Source organism: Eleginops maclovinus, chromosome 2, assembly GCF_036324505.1.
Source record: "Eleginops maclovinus isolate JMC-PN-2008 ecotype Puerto Natales chromosome 2, JC_Emac_rtc_rv5, whole genome shotgun sequence".
Taxonomy (NCBI): Eukaryota; Metazoa; Chordata; class Actinopteri; order Perciformes; family Eleginopidae; genus Eleginops; species Eleginops maclovinus.
Window position 1 is genome coordinate 17,783,568 of NC_086350.1, and position 25,493 is coordinate 17,809,060.

Sequence of the window (25,493 nt, forward strand, 5' to 3'; positions counted from 1 at the left end):
ACCTGTATGTGTCTGAAAGTGTTATGTTTTGCATTAGGTCGCTTTGAATGTCGATATGTCTTGATAAACTTAACCTTTTTTTCTTAGTCAAGGCAAATTGAATTATGTGTCAGGAATCAACTTTTGTCTTTATTAAGTGAGACAGAGTAGCCATATGATGCATTTCTAGTTTAATCAAAATCCTAACCATAATGAAGAATACAACATTTTGCATGTACTGTAGGCCTAATTGTTTTTGCTTTAGAAGAATCAGATACAGGGGACATCTGAGTCACAGATTTATTTGTAGTGGAAATGTAAAGCAATAAAGAAATCTGTGATAGATTCAGGTTGTGATCAATATGTATATGCGTGGTTCATATCAAGTGTGGAAGACATTTCAGGAAAAGAATGTTGTTTATGAGTACCTCAAGGGTAGAAGGTGGCATTTGGACTGTCAACATCCATTGTGTCTAGAGTTATAATCAAAGCATATATAGATGTCCACCGTTTGACTATAAATTGAGTCAATATCCATGTGAGCAAAATTGTGTGCAATTCTCAACTCTTAGCTCTCACAGAAAAATATCCGTTGTCATAACTTTGTATAACCTAAACTGCATATGGATCATGTTGAGTCATTTCAATCCGGTGTCACTATAAATTCATTTCAACACAGTTCTTACTGTTACATGGTCATGGCTCTATCGGTATCCAACAACAACTTTATCAAACCCAAAAATAAGACAAGAGCCATGAACAATGTTGTTATGTTTGTAGGTTAAGGTCTCTTCCGCGGTGCTGTGCACAAGATATCCAAAGAGTGCGGGCTGACATACCTTGAAGATCAGTTGCCTCTGTCCCCGTTTATGCATGTCAACCCCCCGCCCTCCAATCCATCACATAACTCTGGCAGGGGCAGAGACACTGGATCAGGATGTGGGAACCTGTGTGAGCACTCTACCCAATCACCCTACTCTAACTGCATTTCAAAATCATTTAAAGATCAGTGGGTGATCGTGTACAACTTTATGGATTTAATTGCAAAGCAGGACAGAACAAGGCAGATGATTCATTTGTTCCTTTTTTTTTTTTTTTTTTGCACACTGACAAGTTTGAGAATTAACGACAAAGAAGCTCCAGAGCCAGTTAGTTTGTCAGAAGTTTTCATGTGATAGTTTATCTTGGGTAAAAAATGTACAGAACACTGAGCACTTTGGTGACATATTTATACAGCTCCTTTTTAAAGACTGTTTCCAATTTTACATTTAAATAGTGCATTTGTGCATATTTCCTGTACATTAATAAGTGTTTGCACATGTGTGTTCGTGAACGCTTGCATATGGACCCCTTGAATTCAAGTTCAACATGGGCCTTGTGGCAGCCAGGCTCCTGGGTCAGAGGTCAGCCTCATGACATCAACGGAACATCCAGGGGGGAGGGTCTAAATTTACACACCATCCAGATTGCCCCCGACTCCATCCCTCACGGCTATTAATAGTCAGAGGACTGCTGCGTGGTATGCACCCGCTCCCTTAGAGAGTGTGAACATGGCACATGAAAAAACAGAGGAATCTGACCTGAATTGGCCACTTCCTCTGACCACTTATTTAGTGTTGATGGCAAGGGGGCAGGGGTTTAATTAGTTGTGGGGTTGAGCAGCAAATGGTTTAGGCTCTGTGTCAAGTGGGCTGCCTCAAGCTACACAAAGTTCAAAGTAGCAGTATTCAAAACTGCATTTAAAAATTAGTTTAGCCTATCTAGTTTGTCCTGACTAGTCTTGTTTAGTTTTGCGGGTACTACATCATAACCACAGACATTAAACAATAAAACTAGAATTTTTAAAGCATATTTGGTCGTCACCATCTCGTTTTTCTGGAACCAGAAATTACATGACGAGTAAGGCAAGGCAAGGCAAGGCAAGTTTATTTATATAGCACCTTTCAACACAAGGCAATTGAAAGTGCTTTACAAAAATGAAAGACATTAAGAGCTTTAACAAATAGTGCAGCAGAAACACATTATAAAATGGCATTTACTGTAAAAACAGGCATTAAAAAGCAAAGATAATACAATAAACCCAACAGGTATAATATACATGAATAAAAGTTACAATGCAATGTGAGATAAGAATCTATATTATACCCAATTCCAACATTTCCACTTCATCTTCTCAGTTTACATTGGTATTGTCATAGCCGAATTCTGTCATCTCCAGATAAAACAACCTCTCCTGGTTAACTGCTTGTCTTTTTGTAGTAGAACTTATTTCAACAGAAGTTGACACTTTAGGCAACGAATATATGACAGTTTACCTTTCTTAACAGAAAACACTGTGAAAGCATTTAACTTTGAAATTGAGTAAACACAAACAGCATTCCAAAAAGTCAACCCATTGGTAGCGACCTGTCGACCCCCAGTTGGTCTGGCCCTGAAGCATACAACCTTTTAAAAATAATGCCATATTTAAGGGTAGCAAAAGAAGTGATTGAGACCATAAAGGCATTAGGAAAAGGTGTATTAACATGGTGAATCAAGTAAGGAGTAGGGTAGTTCTCTAAGACTTCTATACAATTGGACTTATTTTTGTCATTAGTGTTGCCTCTTGTTGGCCATTAGTAAGAAAGATGTCAAAGCACATCAGGTTCACTTTTTAGACCAGGAGGCTGCTACTTGATCCTAATCAAAAGACCTGTACAAATGTTGTGCCTACCATTGAGTAGATGCTCATCTTTGAGCAACTAATGGCGCTCGATGAACAAAAACAACAGGCATCACCACAATCATAGGACTCATCCTCTAGGCTTACGTATGTCCAGAAATCATGTCAATTCATCACATCTTTGTTAATATTTGTTTTAATCCAAACCAAAGCGGGGCAATCCCTCGTAGAGCCATAATGTACCATAAGTGTACCTAAAAATGTAGGAATAGATGGACTGACTAGTTCAGTGAACCCTTATAGATAACAACCCACTGAGGATTTGTGAGTCTTTGAAACATCTGTTGCAGATTGTCAATGGAGGATGAGAATGGTTTTATAAAGAACTCCTGCCAAAAATGATAATTGGCTCCCCTGACACAGTTTTGCCTTATCCCTGCCTGTGCTACATAACATACATAACATGCTGTAGCACAATCGTACTGTATAAGCCTTGCATGGGACCACAGAAATTAACAGGCCAACGCTGATTCGAATGTGGACTCTCAATGCTCTTAGTGTCTTTGATAAAGTTCTACCTGTTCTTCATCTGCTACTGCGGCTGTTGTTGCAGTCATTGGATTATTTGTTTTGTATTATATGAAAACTCATTATCATTAGCTATTATTTTAGCTGGGTAACTCATTAAGGAAATGATTTAAGGCATCTGTATGGTCCAGGATGAAGTGGCTTTACAGGGAAACATTCAAGTAGTCCCATTACATGGAAAACTACTTGTTGAACTGACAAACTTTTCCATCTTCACGTCTGGATCTTCAATTTACGTTTTCCCTTTTTTCTTCTCTAGGATATTCAATACCGACAACTTCTCCTGCCTGAGAATCGGAGGGGGAAAGTTTCCATGCGGCCCCAACGCCCGCTCTTGGCGGGACAATAACGCTGTAGACTGTTTCCCTCTATCCACCTCTGCAGTAGAGCACTCCTTCCTCCTTCCTCACTTTCTCACTTTTTTTTTTTGACTGTGACAAAAACAGCCACTTTCCACTGCCCCAGACCTGAACTTTTATTACAAACCTCTCTCTCTCTCTTTCTCTTTCTCTTTCTCTTTCTCTGTCTCTCTCTCTCTTTTTCTCTTTCTCTCTCTCTCTCTCTCTCTCTCTCTCTCTCTCTCTCTCTCTCTCTCTCTCTCTCTCTTGCATTCACACAATGAATTATAGGTGATTGCTAACAGAAATTGTACGTGTCCGGCTGAGCATAGGTTTAAGAAATGTATATGCATGTATTTACATACGTGTGTGAGAATCTGTTTGTTTGCTTTTGTATGATTACGTGACACAAACACTAAGTACTTTAACTATAAAGGCAGGGAGTTAAGTGGCCAAGCCATTAACCAGAATATGACTTCTGCCAAACTCAGCTATAACAAAAAAAAAGACAATTCACAAGGAGCAAATTGAAAAAGTAATGAGGGCAGCAGACTTCTCACAGGCTTTTGCCTCGGCCATTGAAAAAGCAATAAAATCACATTAATCAGCATTGCATTCTTATGGAAACCAGCATAATTAGATAATGTAGTTCATTTTTATTTTCCATCAAAGAGTCAAACTGTGTGCATTAACAAACAGGCTTGAATCACATCTATAAATGGCAAAGGTGGATAACTGTGTGAGACTGGACTTTTGGCTTAAGGTTCCATCGGTTCATGTTGCGCGCCCCCTCCCCTTAGACCTGGCCTGGTCTGCACTGGCTGCTAAACACTGAAGGAGGTTCTAAGTGCAGCTACTGCTACTGCGTCTGCAACAAGAAAATCGGGGCCCAAAGTAAAAACAATGGTCATAAGAACTTGGATATTAAACGTATACACATAACACAGACACATAAGAACATAAAATAAATTACATTCATTATATCAACAGATTTCACATAACTGAATTAGGTTAGTTGAAAGCAATAATATTACATTTCAATAAAAAATATTAAGTTCAACGTAATATTATTGCTTTCAACCTACCTAATACAGTTATGTGAAATGTTATGCTATGTCAAAAAAGTTTCCCAGTTTGGGATAAATAAAGTATTTCTGATTCTGATTCAGTTTTAATTTTTTTCAGTGTAATTAACAACCTTCAAGACTTCCAGGGGACCCTGTTGTCCCTCAAATTAGTTTGTTTTAAAGTTGAATAAATGAAAATATAAGACATTTACTATCAACTTGATAATTAAAGCCATTCAAAAATAGATTTACACATTGAGCCTATCTACAACACAGCGGCAATGCATAACACTGTCTCTCAGCCCAACAGCCCAACACTTCAGCTTAAAAATACATTCAGGATTGTTGCTTGTTATTCCCTTAGTCTCTCAACATTTCTTGTCATGTCTGAGTTGTAATTTTGTCCTTTTTGTTTCATATTATTAACATTGATCAGCAATAAAAAAAAATCTAGATATCTATCCCTAAACAGTGAGATTTGGGCCGGCCACTTCAGGAAGTTGCTCTTTTTTTCCAGCTCATAATCCACCATTGTAGCAAATTCATGGTTTAAGAAAAAGAGGCAAAAGTTATCTCTGAGTGATCAAGGGATTTGCAAAAGCAATAAATCCCTGTTCTAACGCCATGCATAAATGATAACACTGTATTACTGGAACAGCTTTTACCATCATTACGGTCTGTACTTTAATATACACTATTCATAAATGATGATACATTGATTGAAAGTGAATAGAATTTAAGAGAAATTAACTATTTATCTTATGAAACAATTATAAAGTTCGAATGCTTAAGTTGTTTGCATTATATTACTTTAGTTCTGAAAAAAACATTCTCAGCTTTATCAGCTTTCCAGTGAACCAGTTCCAGAGCAGCAAACAAGTAAACAACCAATGAAATGCTGGCAGGGAACAGTTATTTTTCTTCAAAGCTAAAACCTCAATTAGACAATGGTAGGCATGACAGGACACTGAGAGTGTAAAAAATACCTGGGTAAACTGGTAAACATTACAACAACTGCATAGTAATCAAATGCCTTACTGCCCTCCACTGTCCACACACACTCCATGGCATCATATGGATGGAAACTTCCCTCCCTGGCATAGTGTGGGCCATCAGTGTGGTCCACTTCCTGCCAGGTCTGAGGCCTGAGCCAAGGAGTCATGTTTCCCTCAGGGGTCCTTCAATCACACTTACCCCTGTTGCAAGCATATCGTAGAGGCTGTGAGGTCAGACACTGGGGCAAAGGGTCTGAATGAAACTGGGACAAGGTCTCCCTCTGCTGCTGTCTCATTATATGTGCCCTGAATACTTGTCGAGCAGTTACATCGCCGAAATAGAAAGAGATCCTTAAAATTACAATATTTACTGTAGTGTTATCCAAGGAGGTAATTAAAGTGGTTGGTTGTGACAATAAAATAAAATAAATAAAACATGTTTAACAGGTGATTATAATATAGCACTACTTTTATTATGATGATGATGATGATGATTATTATTATTATTATACCGATTTTTTTCAAGTTTTACATGATACTGATTAATTTATAGGTTAGTCTAACGTTAAGCAAATGTGCCTGATTGGTATTAGGACTTGTCTATATTTATTAAGTGTTCTGAGTTTGAATCAAATGCTGTTCTTATTAAAAAACAATTGGTAGCAGATATTTAAAGGTAGCTTATAAATGTGCAATGAAACAATGATAATAACCTCAACTCCTGGTATTTCTTGTCCCATATTTCCAGTCATTTGAGTGCTGCTCAATATTACTACTATATCTTGCCCTTGTATTTCAGTGCTCTCAGATTTTTAAGACTAATTTGCTCAATATAGGCCCAATCACAAAATATCTTCTGAACACATTAAGAACTCTTTGAAGTCCAGTGACATAACTTCAGTCCAAACAAGTCTAAGTTAGGCTACTTCCAGTGCACCTTCAATTAGTCTTTTAAATGTGTAGATCAGGAATAATCCTAAATTCATGCTACAAGGGTGATTTTTTTACAAGGGCATTGACTACCTCCAGTGCGCATGCGCTGTTTCAGTGTAACCGGAAGTAGAACCATGCTCGTGTAGCATTTGACAACCTTGAAAAGACTACAACACAACTACCTGGCAGCTTGCGTGGTAAAACGGATCCAGTGATGCCAGTGTCACGGCTACTGTAAGTGTTCTTCCTATTTATAGGCATAAATACGCTCAACGTAGGGATTACATCTGTGTTTGTATGGTAGTTTGGTAAACAAGCAGACCCAGCTAACATTAGCATATCAGCCTTCTTGCGGCTGCCCTTCTTGATGCAGCTTTTCGCACACGTTGTTATTCATTTTACACATTTGCAGTGCGCTTGAATCTATTTTCTATTAATGTGCTCAGTGTGAATCTTAAATGATGTTACGCCTCAAGAACGTTTCAAGCATTCGCAAGCTATGCTAAAAACAAACTTTTGCTAACATGCAGCTACAGCACTTACTGTTACTATGTAGGTAACCATGACACCCAGGTCGTTGCAATGGTTTTTAGAAAGTGGAGTTGCTCAACTGTGTCTATACTTACGGGCTTAATCGGGTCAAAAGTGTGAATTAATTCAGTCATGTTTGACCTCAACATTGTCTGATATAATCGTAGACTTTAAATAATGTGATATTACTGTTGGAGTTACAGGAAACCGTTTACAAACAGGCTCTCCCATGACTACAACCAGAAAAGTATGCCAGTTTGTGCATCTACTGTATGAACTAGATTTGTGCCTAAAGAGATGTTAAAAAGTTCCAGCTGATTTTGGTGAAAACTGCTAAACCGTTACACATACAGCTGGTGAAAATTCATTTAGCAGCTTAAAAGCCAAATATTTCCATATGTCATTACCTACAACCTATCAAGGCGAAGCGTGTGGTTTGTGTGATTTGGATGGCAAACCACAAACAGTGATCTCATCCTCTGGTTTTTCATTACGCCACTCTCTTTTGAAAGTTTTGCTCTCATCATCTTTTTGACAATAATTAGTTACAGCTAATGAAACAAAAATTGCACCACACAATGCAATTTGTTGATTACCCAGTTGTTAGTGTGATTGTAGGAAATACTACAGGATGTATGGGAATGATACTGTGGATGATAAGAATCTGGCTTTCTCCTCAGATACCCTCTGTACCAGCTGGGAAACCCTCAGCTGAGGATCTTTCGACCAAACTGGTTCCTGACTCTTGTGAGACCTGGAACAGAGCAGCCTCCTGACACTGTCCAGTTTCGCATCCCAATGGAGTAAGTATTTGCTTCCAGATCTTTCATTATATTTTGAAGAGCTGCATTAAAGGAAGTACAAAGAATCTGTATTCTACCATTATGAAATTCCATAGTGTGTAGTTATGCAATGAAAAGGAAAAAAACTAAAACAGTGATTGTCCTCTGCTTAAATGTGACTCATTTGTGTCTGTGAATAATTAAATGGTTGGCTGTTTTGACACTATTTATTGTTCAGCAATTTCTTGCACAAAGGTTCATGGATGTTTATTTATTATTACAGAGAAAACCTTGATAAAAAGTGTGTACTGTTTGCAAACAATAGTGATTTATACCATTTAAAAAAACTATATGATGAGTTTACTGTAGCTGAAAAATGTTTTTCTTCTCAAATGTTGCTGCTTTTTTGTCCCACAGCAAATCCACAGTGGTGTATTGCACATGTTGATATTCTAAACTACTACTACTCCTGTAATAAAGGGGAAGAGACAGGAAAAAATGTCCTCCCTCCTAATTTAATCTTCTTTACTTAAATGTTTGTCATACTTTAACATAGGAATTCACAAATCACCACTATCTAATAACCTCTGTCTGTTTTAAATGTATGGTTTTATGTGTTTTTATGTGTATGGAAAATTACATTTGTATTATCTTTCTCCAGTCTCTATAGAGCCATACAATACATAACAAAGAACATCTGTTCTTCTAAAACAGCTTCTGCTCACAATTATAGCTGCTGATAGTTTGAAACTTGCACCATGTGTTTTTCTGAAGACTGGATGATAATTATCACAGGGACCCTGGACCCTATATATATACCTTTAGGATGTAATGACTATAACAACTCTTAAAGCAACGTTTACAGTGCTTCTTACGAATACAAATATAACAAGCTTACACCCTGTATAAATTGTACTATTAAGAGAATATAAAATCAGCTATTTTATTTGGCAAACAATAGTTTTAGGTTATTTAGTTTGTAATACTATAGTATTAATTAAGTTGCAGTCAGAACTATTATATAATGGACATATGTTTCACGTTTTAGGCTACAATCATTTGTTTTTACTGGCACTGAAACAGCCTTGCTGGACCAGTATGCAATGTTATGGAGTTGGTTACAATCACCACCAGGTGGCGTAACAGCCCCAAGAACAGAAATATGTTGCCCAGTCTTAACAGTGAAGACATCTACTACCACATTCTGGCTGTCTTTAATGAACTCAGTTTCAAGGATGACTTGCAAAAGTGTGACGTGGGGCGGGAGGCAAGGTCAAAAGTGCTTTTTTTTCCCGCTATAATGGTCCATGTTGTAGACAGCTTTATGTGAACAAAGAGGAGACAATATTAATATCTACACACAGAATAAAAGTGATCTGTTCTTGATCATGCTCCAAGTTCATGTCCAATGGGGTTTATTATTTGTTCAACTACTTTACGGTTCCTTTTTTGCACATGAATGCTCCTTTGCTAAAAAAATCATGCACAAGTCTGGCCATTCACCTCTGACCTCTAGCATCAAAAAAGCCCGGAACTGGAAACCAAGAATTGTCGATAAATTATAGAAATGTTGTGCGTTAAAATTCCTGTAGAAAAGAATTCTCTGAAATACTAAAAACCCGCCTCTCTGGCACCTACAACCATTCTTCAACCGCGTTTAAAGGTGCTCAATTCACATTTCTTTCACATTTTGACGCTTGGTTTGAACTTCAGTAAATCATCTTAAGCCTTTCTACATTCCTTTAATGCATTGAACTGCTGCCACGTGATTGGCTGATTAGATATTCGCATGGTAGTACATATATTAATAGAGTTGGTTTAATGAGGTTTACTTGTGGTTATTTTTAACGAAATGAACTGGTTTGAGAAACAGGTATTACGTCATATAACAACATATAAGCAACAGGAGGTCCACCCTACTCAGCACTTAGTAGTGATGATCTGATTTTGAGTACCTCTGCGAGCCAAGGTCACTGAGGTTAGCAGTGCTCCTCAGGCGATGAGAGGACCGGAGCCCACACTGGGGAGAGAAATTGAAGTTTGAGGCAGATCATCCATGTGTCTCTGGTGGGGTTTAGACCATAATCTCTTCATCCAGGTGCCTGGCCTCCCACTCTGATTCTTGCCTCTTCTCTGCCAAACTCCTAGGGTGCTTATGTAATTGTGTGTGTGTGTCTGTGTGCACGCTTGTCAGTGTGATTTAGTCAGTTTGTAAAAATGGTGTGTGTCTTTGTGTATATATGCACAAAAGTGGGTAAGTGCAGGGTGCCTGTGTGTTTATAAGGGTGTGTAAGGGTTTTTTCCTTGCAGTCTTTGATGCCTGGGAGAGGTGCACGGCTGATTGATATGCTGCTGGGGCCTCAGTGTGTGTGCTTGGAGCACTGTTATTTTGTTACTTTTCATACTCAAAATGTAGTAAATCGCCAAACGAAGAGACAGTGACACAAACCTTAAATCATTTACACCTCTAGCTTATTGATGGGTTTCAGCCAATACTACAGTGAAAGCTGCTGTAGTTATGACGCTCAAGGGTAGTTGCTGTTGGCCTGGATATCTTGTAGTGCCGAGCAGCTGTTAATAAGAAGTGGTAATGTTGACGTTCTCAGGGCAATAACACAAGGTAGCCTTTATTTTTATCTACGTAGTTTCTTGCTTGTTTCCACTACTATTCACTTTCTATCATCTGCGCATGTCTTTCTCTGTCCCACCCTGAGCTCTGCTGTTTATTGTGCTTTTCTTAAACCCTTTGCACCGAGTCCAAAACCAATCCCTCTTTGGCACTTTTTGTTTGAGACACCTGGACTGAGCTCTCTTATAATTCTTTTTCTACCTGCTGGAGGGACATGTTTGTTTGTCTTTTTGATTGTTCTCAAACCTTTTGTGCTATGTTAGTATTTCTTCCCTGCTCTAGAAGGAACATCATCAAATTTCTGGGTTTACACCCACACACACACCTCTTGTGCCTCACCTGGCATGGATAGAGGCCAGCACTGACACTTACACACACATCACACACACGCACAAGCACATACAAAGAGAAGGAACACAAAGCTGAACTTTGTGTTCGGTCTACTACTCAGTCACATTTCATGCTACTATGCTGTCTAATAACTATGAAACCAGACCGTGCTGAGGTTTCTCACTGTAATCAGGCATGAGCAAACTGACCCAGCTACACAGCAGCTCACATTGTCCTTCCACTCAACAGTGTTCAGCACCTGTTGGATCCAACAATGTTATGAGTGCAATGACAGTCACAGATTCTGTTTGACCGTTCCACTTTATTAACACGTAGCTCAAGTTGGAAACTAGCGTATTTTTCAGGCTAATTAACCTCAGTTTATGTCATAGGAAGTCATTTAGTGAGCTGGTAGTGGAGTGTAACTAACTGTCCACCCGTCTCTCTGTGAAGAGTTTACTGACACCTATTGACCTGTTCTTTGATCTATTTCTGTTCTATTGTCAAGACAAAAACACAAACAATAAATCTAATCCTTCACACGCTGCTCTCATACTCTCAACTTCTCAGCTGTCTGTTCTCTCCCTAAGTCTCCGGTTCCTCAATGGCTTTCTCCCTAAACAAAGTCTGCTTTTATGATCTTGATACTTAGTGTTGAGCAACTTCTGTGCGTCTATTGTCTCTGTAGATGGGAGGGTTAAAGTAGTGAGTGTGCATATCTCGACCCAAACCTGACAATGGGGCAGGCTGACAATGAGGAGCGGCTTTCTTTTGCCTTTCATCTGCGCAGAAAACAACTCTCCTGTTTCATTCTCACCACTAAGCCTCTCTGACACAATGTACTTTGATGTTGTGTGTGTGTGTGGACTCTTTAGTGTACCTAAGACTTGACCTTACTGAACGATGTGTTGATAAGTGTTACACATTAAATCATTTCTGAGATTCTTATTTGATCACAAACATCAACACGTCAGAGGGATCATTCAGCTGATAAAAACAAAAGGGTTATTGTCTTTTGAAACCACAGTTTAAAGTTGTAATGTCATTTCTTTCTGCCAGTAATTGTAATGACTAACCCTAACGTATTATGGTCCTCAATGCTAATCCATTTCTTGTGTTGGCTGATACAAGAATGCCTCGTCACTTTTATCCGGCTCCCTAGTAACATTTTTTAGAATTTTAAATTTTACCATATTGCTTTTGGTTTTTCCCTTGAACCAGAACCCTGTTTGTCAACTCTCCATAATATGGCTAATATAGCAGGTCCTCTGTCGGACTGTATTGACTACATATTACATACATTTTTGTGAGTGTGGACTCTGATATGCGAAAAATGAACTTAAAGGGTGTTATAAAATAAAAATAAAAACAACAGTAGAGGCAATGGGATAGTAATGTTATTGGTGTATGCCCAAATGCTGTTTATTACCGCCTACCGTTGCCAGCCTAATAACTACCTCATTTGACCACACTTCAAAACGATCCCTTTTTACACAGTTTTGAAAGTCATAATTTTTTATTAATGTTACTTCAGGACAACAAAAAGATACTTGCGTACAAGAAATAGAAGCCAAATAGTTAAGTTATATGTTAAGGGCTTGAGGTTCCGATGTGTCGAGTCATCCTTTTCTTTTCCATTCCCTTCAATTGTTAAAGCTGATCTGCCAACCAAAAAGGCCCCATAAAAAGACCAAATGTAGATGCAGTCCAGTTTCTATCAAGCAGGGAACCACATTTAAAGTTTTCCAGTGGTTTGCCAAGTCAAGTTGCTAAAACAAGCAACCTTTCCAATGAGGATTCATGAGAGCCACAAAAAAGCATGATGGTCACTGAATCATTGCTATGCAAAGTATTGCTCATGCAGCAACAAGGACATGACAACAGCAACACCCCCATTCTTTGGACCACATGTTGTTATATCAAATCATTTATAAGGACTGTGGCATGGCATTCTGTTTATACAGTCAACTACACACGCACCATATTTAAAACATGACTCACCGTGATGACCACTAATCCACCCTAAAGATGAAAATGATCTACCAGATTGACATAGCTTTTCATCTAACAGTTATTCAGTTACGCACGTTCCCACTGCTAAACCAAGAGTTTGTTGTTATCCTGATAAAAATGTCTATTAGTATGTCGTCCCATTTTCAACTATCGGTCATTATGGGTCAAACATGAAGGTGACGGAAATATGAGTACAGCGAGAGTGCTATGTGTTGATACAAACAACTTTGTTTATGTCATCAAATACAAGATTACCGGTGCCTCCGGAGTTCCCTGTTGACCGAAACATTAAGCAAAACATACCTTTGCTATTTTTGTTATTTTAAAAATCTATAGTTCAGTACTTTAATATTATGTGTGTTGTAGCTATATAATGCTTTATATTATTTAAGTTAATCATTTATTTACTTGCTGTTTTTTTTTTTTTTTTTTGTGAATTTCATATTATTGTTTAGTGTTGTTATTTAGGTGAGGTAAAGTAGTTTCTATGCTTTTATTTTGAAGGCACGTTTGGGCACTGGGTGATTAGGGCACCTGATGTAATTGTATATATTTGAAACAGTTTGGTTGTGGGAGTAGAGCACTAGTAGGCACATGGTTTTTTACCAGGGTGATACAGGCCACAAGAAAAGCAACAGGAAAGGCTAAAGGAAACAAATGAATAGGAAACTGTGTTGAATGTATTTTGGATCATGGAAATAAATACGGAGATTCTTGTCTGGAATTGAATCCTTGCCCTCTGTACGATTCACTAACTGGTGCCTAGTTAGTTATCTGTTTATTTTTATATGAATTTTGCCGCTACAACATGTTTACACTTTCTTAAAGAGGTACAATTCATGGACCCCACTATTGTTTTTTATATTTGTCAACCTGTTAAGGTCTAAATGATTCACAATTTAGATTTGTACCTTTTTTTTAATCTCATGATGTTCAGTAGTAAAATTGATGAGTGTCATTATACACTTCCAGGTACAACAGTAATGAAACATTTTTAAAATTATTTTGTTATTCACAATCGCTTCCCACACCCAATGTGTTTCCCTTTGTAAAGTATGACCAATGAGTTTGAGAGGCTGCCAAATACGTTTCTGAGTCGTTTGCGTATATAGATATAATGTAGAAGCTTTGATTTCTCCTTTTAACTGATCCATCTTTTTGAAAGCTGTGCCCTCTTGTTTATACTTTCCCAGAGTATATCTTTGGACACATAGCTGAAAAACATGTACAATAGAGTGACATACTTTATATGCAAGCTTAAAGTATACTTTATAATTATATTTCTCAAAGCAGAATCAGTTTATAAAAAATATATTTTTCGATAAATTGAAGAATGGTTTAATCCTATTGTCAAACGTAGGGTTTCACAGTGAGTCTTCAGTTAATATTGTGTATAGTTTGTGGTTGAAGATAATTGTAAGTGGGTAGCTGTATAGGGTATCCTTTATGTACAAAAGAGGCACCACCCTTTCACCTGGCAGATGTTCTTTTAGCACCAACACATTAATAGACAAGGGGCAGCAGTAGTCTCTGAACTTTTAGAATACATTCACTATCCTCATTGTCAAAGACTGTCAAAGCTGCCTCTGTCCTGTCTCGCACTTTTCCAAATGTGCCCTTTCACCTACTTTTCTCATATGCTTGCGGGTCACAGGTGTAAATGGTTGCCTTAAAGTACTGGAACTGATACTCCCAATCTCCTGGGTTTACTGCGAGTTAGCCCATACTGTGAATAGGAAATATCCAGGAGCATAATGTAAGGATTCATTTGCAGAGGAAGGATTACATTAGAGAGAAGCTGATGGGTGAGGTGAGGTGTGTGTTTCAATCTGCAGATGGACAAAGCTGCTGCACCATCACAAACATCTAGAAGAGGGGTGTCCAAACATTTTTCACTGAAGTGAGCAAAATCAATCAAATATAGGTCAACTTTGCTTGTTAATTGAATATACTTTAAGAAAAAATCTGCCTACATCGCAGCTTTCCATAGGGTTTTCATTTATTTAGTTACAAAAGGTGTTGGCAGCTCATCTCATAATGCAGAAGCCTCAGATTGCTTATATTAAGGGGAAATATGAAGGGTATATTTCAAGCTTGTTATGCAAATAACATACTGGGCTTTTTTTTATAAACTAAGATTTGTTAGAAAAAGTTTTCAGCTTTAATTGACTGAATTTATTTGAAAACTGGGCTTCCAAACACGTGAATACTGTTATATATATTTACATACATAATTACAAACTACAATACAAGAGAAACAGAAGTTTAATGTGTGGGAAATATTCAATTATAGTTTTAGAATTTGCTGCAAGCCAATTAAAAATGGACCCAGGCAGCAGTTTGGACAACCCCTATTCTGGACTCATGGCACAGCAAGGGGAAACAAGGGCATCAGATTTAATCCATGTCTGCATCCCTTGAGGAACCTGTTTGTGTTAGCACTACTGGATAACAGATGAATGCCTTTCATCTCACATCATGCACCTCTCTCAAACAATTCAGAACTATATAACTTTTTGAATTGTTTTCTGACAATAGTGCCAGTGTGCCTGTTTTAAACCTGCTCGGCAACAACGGAGCATAATTGAGCCTAATCCGTCGTCTGCGTCATCTGAAGCCTTTCTAGGTTTTGTGTTTGGAGTTCTTTCATCATCTTGGGCGAGGAATCTTTGTAGCATGTGTGTTTGTGTATAAATATATACCAGTTGCTGAGGAACGATGCCTTTCGCCCTTGCAGTTGCTGGAGGCAAGTTTTCATTCTTCCTGTGAGACATAGGTGTGAAAGGTTAGCTTGTGGAGTCAGATGGGTGTTTATACTGGGATGATGATCAGATGCTGCCTGCATCACCATTGAAGACACCACGCCTTTGTCTAAGTTTAGCCTTGTTTATGTACACTTAGCTTGACATTTTCTCCTCAGCTTTCAGCCCAAGGCCTCATCTCAGACTTGATTCCAGGTTTTGCTGAACTGGGCGAGTCATTTATTGACTCAGGTCAGAGAAAAACAGCCTTTTAATAACCCCTGTAGATCCAGTGTCTATTATTGGTGTGTGTTTATACATGAATTAATAGCGATGTATGCGAAAATATAGACATTTTTGGAGTACATTATCCATTTATATCACGACTGGTTTGATTACTGATATAGATAAATAATGATGTATATCATTACTTTTATGCAAGTTACTGGTTTTCATTTTCTCATTTTTTATTTGATCTGTGACACCCACTTGTGTTTATTTCAGCCGTAGATATGTAATTTAAACTTATTTATATATTCAAGTTCGCCATAACCTTTTTAAAGACTATGACGATACAAACACAACAGTGACAGTTTATTCATGCAGTATTTCTGGCTCAAAATAGACATTTTAAAGTGTAGTTTAAAAAATAAAAACATCACCATAGTTTTTCAATCACACATAAGAGGAGACAAAATATAATAGACTGCTTTTTGTATTTCTTCAATGCAGCAGTTCTACCAGGATTACGGCCGGCAGAATAAATAGGGAACACAGTAAGGAGAATTGCAGAAACGTACTCACTTACATGTAAGTCAACAATGAAAAAAACAGGGCTAGGGAGGAAAGACAAAGTTATATTTTGGCTAGACTAGATTGACTAAATTATTATATTCTGATGACTAAAATGACCGAAATGACAGCAGTTTCCATTGACTATACTAACATAGTTTGGAAACACTGAAATACCTTAATTGAACTAAAACTTGATAAAAAGACTAAATATATGACAATATATATTAGATACAGGACCTAAACTAAGACAAAAACAAAACAACTTAGCTGACAAAATAAACATTAGGGCAGAGTATCAGACATGACCATGCTTGTGCACGTTTCTTATATGCTGTCTCTATGCCTGTGGTGACTGGATAATTTGAGTGGTAAAGGCAGAAGGATTTAGATTCCCATTAATCAGGATCAGTGTCCGTCTGCTAAATGATCCGGGGGAGACCTCGCAGTCCCCGAGCCACTTTCCTTATTTCCAGCTCCCCGCCCCTGCTTTCTAGGAAAACCGGTCTCTCAGCACTATCACTCTCTCTTTCTATGTCTCTTGATCTCAAGTACCCCCAGTCAGTCCGCTCTGCTTCACTGCCCTCCAGAACACACACTGTGAGATGGGGGTTATGGGGGAGATGGGTGGAAATGGAGCAGAAAGATGCATCTGCATGTCACATGAGAAACACATTTCGCCTGGGTAAAGGGAGAACAATTGGCCCAAAAGGGCCTTAAAATGTCTTTTGTACATCTTTCTTTGCATACTGATGCAGAAACTCCTTCACACTAACAATCCCAGTGCTCATGGACCAGTATTGGGTCTGAGAGCATGAACTCAGGTAGTGGTTACTTTTCTGTTTTCTCAAAGGTAGCTTCCTGAAATTTGTGTTTGATAGAAAGTCCTAATAGTCACCACATCAAACCATCCTAATTCTGTAACGGATGATCCAAATGTGGGAATAGTAACTGAAGTGTTGTAAACAGGCTTACCTTGCTGGATAAACACAATTGAGCATGTCAAATTGAAGGATGCTGGCTACTTCAGTGTCAGCTTTGCCAAAATGTAGCGTATTATAAAGGAAAAGGCATTTGTTTGTACCGCATGGAAACATATATTACATCATTCTTATGTACAAAGAGTCTTTGTGTTCACAGATGGGATTTTCTCATGCAATTGTTTGCCTAGCTAATATTGTAACAGCATCACAAGGTATTGTGTTGTTTTCTCTGAAAATAGGGAATATTATATTATCCGGCGCTATCAAAGAAACATATGAGGTGATAGAATATGCCATATCCGAGGCACTCATGTCAGACCACAGCGTCGCTATTAAGCACTTTGTCAGACGCATTTGGGAAGTGCTCTCTACCAGGCTAATCCAATTGGCCAGATTGATTAGCAGTTAAAAGCCTTTCTTCCTCTGGTCAGTGCAATCCGTTCCAAATGCTGCCCAGTGGGCTATCTTCGGCTGAGCTGGCCCACCGGATCAGTTGGTGCCAGGCTCGCTTCCTGTGTAGGGTTTCACCGGGCGCGATCAATACATGCAGACATCTAATTGGATGAACACTGACACTCACATTTCTCTTCTCTCCACTTTATGGGCCAGGGAATAAAAGCTGAATATGGGTTTAGACGGGAGTGTCCTGTCAGTTACAGTAGACAGTATAACAGCAGAGTTTATGGGAATGCAGTGTGGAAATAAGCTGTATTGTTTCTTTGTCTGTGTCAATTAAGTGAACGTAATGTTATATGATGGACACTGATTGCATGTAACCCTGCAAGTGCTTGACTGTGACCTCTGATGTTGAAAGCTTTGTTTAACACCCTGTTCTCCCCCCTTTCTCCCATTTTCCTTCTTTCTTTCTCTTTGCGACAGAATGACCAAGTGTGACATAAAGAACTACCTGGAAAACATCTATAATGTCCCTGTTGGAGCCGTTCGCACCAGGATACAGATGGGTATGTGTGTTTACTGCTTCGCACAAGAACATACACAGAGCTGTATTATTTACACAACTTGGGAGTTATTGACACCACCTCGTGAGATATTTTCTAATAGACCAAATGATAGAATGGATCAAAGTTGACTTGCTCTTGCGTCATTATCACAGGAGATTTTTTTTCCCCAAAGTGATGTGGCTTGCAGGATAGATTACGTATTGCTCCTTTTTCTGACAGCCACTGCTCCGTAGTTGTGGGAGCTTCATGCTGCTGCTAGGGTTGGTGTTTTCTTTCAGTTTGGGTGTGCCCGGGTCAAATGCATTCTAGGTCGGGTCTAATTATCCTTGCGTCTTTTCAAATTGGCTTTGACTGTCCCCAGGTTGGTTTCAGATTAAGTTCATAACTTCTAGCTCACATAACATTTAGATAATATATTCATGAGTGACAGTTACCAAGGCATATTTCCAGATTATTGTAGACTGTTTTCTCTGTAAAATATAGATACACACACAGAAATAAGTTAGTTCAGTTCCTTACAAATCCGCAATTCAATACCATATTATTCCAGTAAGAGCATTTGCATGCAGCATTATAGTTTTGGTTCTCTCAGGCCCAGTATAGGTCTGTGGTATGTTATGGATTTAGTTTTATTATTGTTTCCAGTATGGAACTCATTTTATTTACTGGACTGAGTACGAGGAGCCGTGGAGAATAGAAAGAAACCCACAATGCAGAGTTTATACCCACAGGCACTAACCTTATGACGCAAAAAGCTAGTGATTGAAGAACATAACACATAGCATGACTGCACATCTATGTGAAGACATGGAGTCCCTCCAACTGTAAGGAGAGAGTGTTAAGGCGGTGATGAAAACACTTGATTCATGGAATGCAATACCAAGCCACAATCATTTCCTCTGAATTAAAATCCTGAAGTTGTACCACAGCTGTTGTGAGTGATCAACAAATGGTACACACACACACACACACACACACACACACACACACACACACACACACACACACACACACACACACACACACACACACACACACACACACACACACTCTGCCTCTTCGCTGAATATATATATATATATATATATATATATATATATATACAGTATATATAAGTAATTTAAAAACGTGATTTCATGCAATGGGGTTAGGGTTAGTAAGTATTTATTCTCCAATATATTCACATATTCATCATACTGTGATATGAATGATTTTTTTAACAATACAGTGATATACAAGTCTACTCACTAGAGCACAACAGTACAAATAGGCTTTTAAATAATAGCCAATTCAGCAATATTTACTGCTCCATCTCCACTTATAATGTTGGCGGGAAAGATGGCTTTGTGAAGTAGCTAGAATTCCTGTTATAATGGCTTCCAGTGATACAAACTTTTCACAGCAAAGCAATTGTCAACATTTAAAACATTTTTATTAATGGTTTGTAAATGTTGTGGAAAACATTCAAGCTTCAGGATATTTTTTTTTTCTGATGAAACTAAATGAATCAAATTATTTTGCTGTGATCATTGGGGTTATGTCCATCCCATTTCTTTAATCAGTTGACAAGCTTGTAAATGAAATGTTGGTTATCGAGCTCACAGAAAGGTAATTCTTTCTTGGAAATCATAAAGTCTTATTAATTCTGTCTTTGAGACTTTAATCGGCGGTTAGCCAGGATTAGCTATTCTAGATCGCGATGTAGACATCTTCCCGTTGACATGCAGCAGCGGGAGTGTTTTCCAGCGGCTAGTTGCGGTAGTGGTTAGCGTGCCTGGCTCTCCTTTCCCCCTAACACACACAGCTGCTTATCTGACAATCTGCTGCTGCAGCATTCCAGCCTCCAGCTGTCCCAGGACACCCCACGCTCCCTCCGCACAAACACATACTATTCACTTACAAACTTGAAGCTTCAGGGCCTTAAGTGCCCCATGTTCTCCACAGTCATCCCAGCCCCTTGTCAAGGATGGTCATAGAGCCCACAGTGTTGTATCAGTGACTTAATAATCCTCTTGACTCTTTATTAGGGGAGGACACTGGTTGAGTTTACATGGACTGATTTGGGGGCTCCCTACACCTCTAGGAATTTGCAAGTTCATGGAACAACATAAGTAGAGGACATATGGGGGGGTTAAAGTTGCAGGGACACTGATGGATGTGCTGAAAAAAGGAGGCACGCGCTCTCTCTATGCCGGCCTTAAGGGCCACGAGGAGCCCCCTCTACCTCTGGAGGAGAGATTGGGAAGGAGAAGAGGGGAGAGGCGCCTAGCTTAGCCTAGCCTACAGTTTGGAGGACCCATTAAGACTGTTTATTAGGGTTGTGTCATTAAAAGCTAGAGGAAAAGGAAAGCCCCTCGGGAGGGTGGGTGGAAGGAAAGCAGTGAACTGTGGGGGGACAGAGAAGAAAGGGGAGCTCAGGGCCCCCGTTGATCCCGAGGTGCGTCAGAGAAGGTATCCCTGTCTGCGTCAGGAGTTCCACTCCATTGGCAGCGTAAAGACGGCAACAGGCTGAGGAAAGCGAGGGGCGCAAACGACCCTTTCTTTCCTCCATGGGCGGCAGGGGTATTTTGGAACGAGTTGCCATGGTTACTTCTCTGGCCTGGGATTTGTAACGTGATAGCTGACTGCCAAACCGCAATCTCAAAGTGGGAGAAATTGTGCTTACGTTTGCGAGTGTTGCATGAAAGCTCTGTCTGTGTGTCTGTGTGTGTTAGGAAAGGGCTACGAGAATTAAGAGGAACACTTTGCACCTTTTTCAAGGTGTGTGTGTGTGTGTGTGTGTGTGTGTGTGTGTGTGTGTGTGTGTGTGTGTGTGTGTGTGTGTGTGTGTGTGTGTGTGTGTGTGTGTGTGTGTGTGTGTGTGTGTGTGTGTGTGTGTGTGTGTGTGTGTGTGTGTGTGTGTGTGTGTGTGTGTGTGTGTGTGTGTGTGAGAGAGAGACTCGTGTGTTTTTTGTTCATTGGGGACAGGTCAGTGTCTTAGCCTTTTATCTTTCAAAGGTTGCAGCATTTTGCTGCGGATTTCCTCAGCAATCACACAAAAACAAAGACACACAGAGGCAAACAGTCTTCGTTACCTCTGTCTCCCACCCACACAGGGGCCTCCAGTTAGCCAGGGGGGCGTGGAGGGGGGTGTTTTACAACCCTGCTCAGGGCTTTCCCTTAGCAGTGGGCTGCATGGCTAGTGATTACTAGCTACACATACAACGCACACAGATGGAAGCACACACACACACACACACACACACACACAACTGACTCATTACAGCGGAATGTTTCCCTTGTTTTTCATGTCATAAACCGTTCCCATGGCAATGGCAGTTACTCAGAGGGCCTGTTGACTTGACCACCAGGGTCTCATTGAGATTAGAGCTCAAGGCAGAGATGAAAGGTGATGCTGTGGTTATTATCCATCATTCATACTACAGTTTTTGTCTTAGCGTTAAGATTGATTGAGATACCATTGTGAAGCGCCTGTAGATTTAGTAAAAGACTGCAAACACACACACGAACACACACTGAGCAGCTTCTAGTCACCTGTCTTCCAGGCTTGGAGAAGTCGGGCAGCAGAGAGGTTGATGTCATCATCATCATCCTCAGATGGGGAATCTGACCTCCAATGTCAACTTGTTGAAGCTCTGCTTTACTACATACGCACAGATTATTTGGTATTCAGATTAGGATTAAACATAAAATTGCTTTGCAGGTTAATATATGTAAGGCGTGCTTTAGTCATTTTGCTCACTGTCACCTAGGGGCGGACTCAAATCCGACAATCATTTTAGTAATTCAGATTTTTCATTCTTATCCAATCATTATCTTTAGCCATCATACATTTGGTCTTAAAGTCCTTGATGATGCCATTTAAATGTCAACTGTTCAGTCTTGCTCATCTATTTGCTACATTGCCCACCAAGACCCTTTTAATACAGGCTACCTCATAGACCGCAATGCAAAGTTTCTCCAAGACAAAACACTTCCATGGGCTTAACGGCATATCATTACGTTGCCTAACTTTACTCCCACCATATGCATAAATGTCACCACCCTCACTATGTCTGCTGTCTCACAACCACACTCTCACACTTAGTCATGCCTGTTTACCAACAAGTACCATAACTGCTGTTCTTTGTTTATCAGGCTCCAACAAGAAGAGGAATCATCGAAACCAGAAGATCAAGCAGCCTGACTACAAAGTGGCCTACGTTCAGCTGGTGAGAACACACACACACACACACACACACACACACACACACACACACACACACACACACACACACACACTCTTCCTCCCACTCTGACTGTTTTCTGCCTAGTGTGTTGTTTGAGTAGCATTAGCTCATTGACTCCTGTCCCTCACACTGTGAAAGAAAAAGAAAGAAAGAAAGTTATTGTGGGAAGGTCTTCACGTCCCTTGTTTTCTTTCTATCTCTCTCTCTCTCTCTCTCTCTCTCTCTCTCTCTTTCTCTCTTTCTCTCTTTCTCTCTTTCTCTGTTTCAGCCAGACCTCTTGTGTTTTTTGTTATTGTGGGGGCTGCATTACTAAACACAACACCCAGGGGGGAAAGGGCATTTTGGGGCCTTGAGCCTTCAGCTTTTGTGTCATGGGCTAGTTTTGAAAGGGAGACTTGCCGGGTGAGAGAGGTCAGATGGGTTAGTCGATGTTCCCCCGTAGAGCCCTGAGGGGCTGGCACTCTTTGAAGGTGAGCTCTCAAAGTAACTTGCACACAGGTATGAAAAGATAACATTTTATTTGCTCAAATGCCATCTCAAGAGTTCTCATGAAAAGTAGATGCTCACAAAGCATGAAGCCTTACCTCGCATCTCTCTCCTCCTGTGGGGTTCACACACTCTGACTGCTCTCTTGAAAAAGCTGCAGTCTGGGTTTCTGAGGGGCCTGAGGCTAAGAGGTTGTCTTTGGTTACATGACAGACTTATTACAGGAAATATTAAGATATGTTTATCATCTGGTGTAGCTCTCCTTTCTGTGAGCAATCATATACACTTGGTGTGTGTGTTTGATAAGACACTCCCAATGGTGTCAGCCCAGATTTCCTTGTTGCATCACAGCCGTTGGCCTCACACTTGTGTTTGAGGTAAGCTTTGGGTCAGGAAGGCCCATTCGCAGCACCTCTTGCCAATGTTTGAAGTCTGTTGCTCTTTGAAATCAAACAAACCTTCCTCTAAAATGTCCCAAAAAAAGGGCTGTTTTAACGTGCCTTTGATGCAGGCGTATAAAGCAAGGGCCCTTTGTTTTGTGCCTGTCGTTTTGATCTTGCCCAGATAAATCAACGGCGGTGTAGACGCTTGTTTATGCCGCGCCGCCCACCCGACTGGGAGCCATCAATCTTGAAACGGATGAATAATGAAAATTGTCTAAACACGACAATTTGAAAGAGGATACATAATTGAAGCAGCCATGAATCTTTAAAAGGGGAGACTTCCTCTTGTCTGACACCAAGGAAGTGGCCTGTGATTTTGTGTGCGTCTGGAATTCCTTGCGGAGTCAATAGTGATGCTTCTGTCTCAACAAATGCACACGACGATGATAGGTGTGAGGATGCAGAACAGCGCACACACACATCTGTGACATGTGTGTGTCATTCATGCATGCACAGCCCCAGAAGGGCTGATGTTTTTCCTTGAGTGTCATTCGCTCTGTAGTCACAATCACGTTGTGGTTTCCTGAACGTCGCGGTTTTCTGAAGTCATGCTCATTTGACGGGGAACAGCGGGCAGATGCTGGCTCTTTGTGCTTAAAATGGCTTGATATAAAACCGAATATCCGGCCTATTTCTCTGGCAGGTTTTTGGAAAAAACATTCTCTTGACTCCTTTTCCTACCTCACTCTCCCTCTCTTGTGCTCTCTCACACACACACACACACACACACACACACACACACACACACACACACACACACACACACACACACACACACACACACACACACACACACACACACACACACACACACAGCCCCAGAAAACCCTCCTTGCTTTTGCAGTGGTGGGTAGAAAACAAGATTGTTCCTAATTGACTCCACATGTGGGAGAGTGTTCTGTGGGTCGATGCTCACACCACGGTCCCCCCATTCTCCCCTCATCCTTCCCTCTCCCCATTCTCTCCCCCTGCTCCCTCCATCAGCTAACATTGCAACAGTACTACGTTTGCTCCCTCTCTCTCTCTCATTCCTCAGTCTTGGTTTGTGGTTGAGGGGAGGCCTCCCGTTAGCGGGGTTCCGTGACGGCCATTTTCCTCAGGCTTAGGGGGGACCCCAGTAACAGGGGAAGAGATAGCGTCTGCATGTGTGAAATGTGCACTGTGTGTGGGAAAGTGTGTATATGTGTGTGAGGGGCTCACACAGGGGAGGCGACTAAGGGCATGATGGAGTCATGCCAGAGCAGGGAGGTCCAGAGCTGGGGCAAAGGCATCAGGGGGAGGGGAAGTGTGTGTGTGTGTGTGTGTGTGTGTGTGTGTGTGTGTGTGTGTGTGTGTGTGTGTGTGTGTGTGTGTGTGTGTGTGTGTGTGTGTGTCTGTGTCTGTGTCTGTGTCTGTGTCTGTGTGTGTGTGTGTGTGTGTGTGTGTGTGTGTGTGTGTGTGTGTGTGAGAGATCAGAAAATCTTTAGTCTATCTGTCTGCTTTTAAATCTGGCTGCACATCAATGGCTTTGGTGTGTGTATAGAATCTGACTGCTTTCATGCGCCGCTAGGACTAGCTGAGTCTAAGAGGGCTAACTCCAACCTCTATGCTCAGGATAACACTTGTTTCCCATGTTCACAGTCACCTCATACTGTTCAATTAATGTGATGCTGTAAAGGCTGTTGCTGGAATATCTAAATTTGCATTGCACTCTTTCACCTCTGTTGTAGACATTACTTCACGTACAGTAGGAGTAATTAGATTTACTTGTCTGACTCACATTGCCTTTTGAATAATTATATTTTTGTTTTTAGGAATATTGTACTATTTAAAAAGCAAGTTACATCACTTTTCATTATCATTTTTGCAGAAAATCCTCTTGCAAACTTGACTGAAAAGAGGCATTTTTGCATGGTCATAATGCATGTCAGACCCTGTAGTTTACCCTCATGAAATGCTTCTGCCCATCCCATGGCTATAGAGAGCCATGACACCATTTTAATTTGTAAACCAACATGAAAAAAGGGAAAA

At 40.1% G+C, this 25,493-nt stretch overlaps 1 protein-coding gene across 1 annotated transcript in view; it reads left to right on the forward strand.

Moving 5' to 3' along the window:
• Positions 1-6,662: 6,662 nt before the first annotated feature.
• mrpl23 (mitochondrial ribosomal protein L23) overlaps positions 6,663-25,493 on the forward strand; it is a 32,520-nt gene continuing 13,689 nt past the window's right edge. The window contains exons 1-4 of the mRNA XM_063903816.1: positions 6,663-6,796; positions 7,774-7,896; positions 18,243-18,325; positions 22,463-22,536. Coding sequence (XP_063759886.1) covers positions 6,777-6,796; positions 7,774-7,896; positions 18,243-18,325; positions 22,463-22,536 — 300 coding nt within the window. The 5' untranslated portion in view covers positions 6,663-6,776. The remainder of the gene's footprint in view (positions 6,797-7,773; positions 7,897-18,242; positions 18,326-22,462; positions 22,537-25,493) is intronic.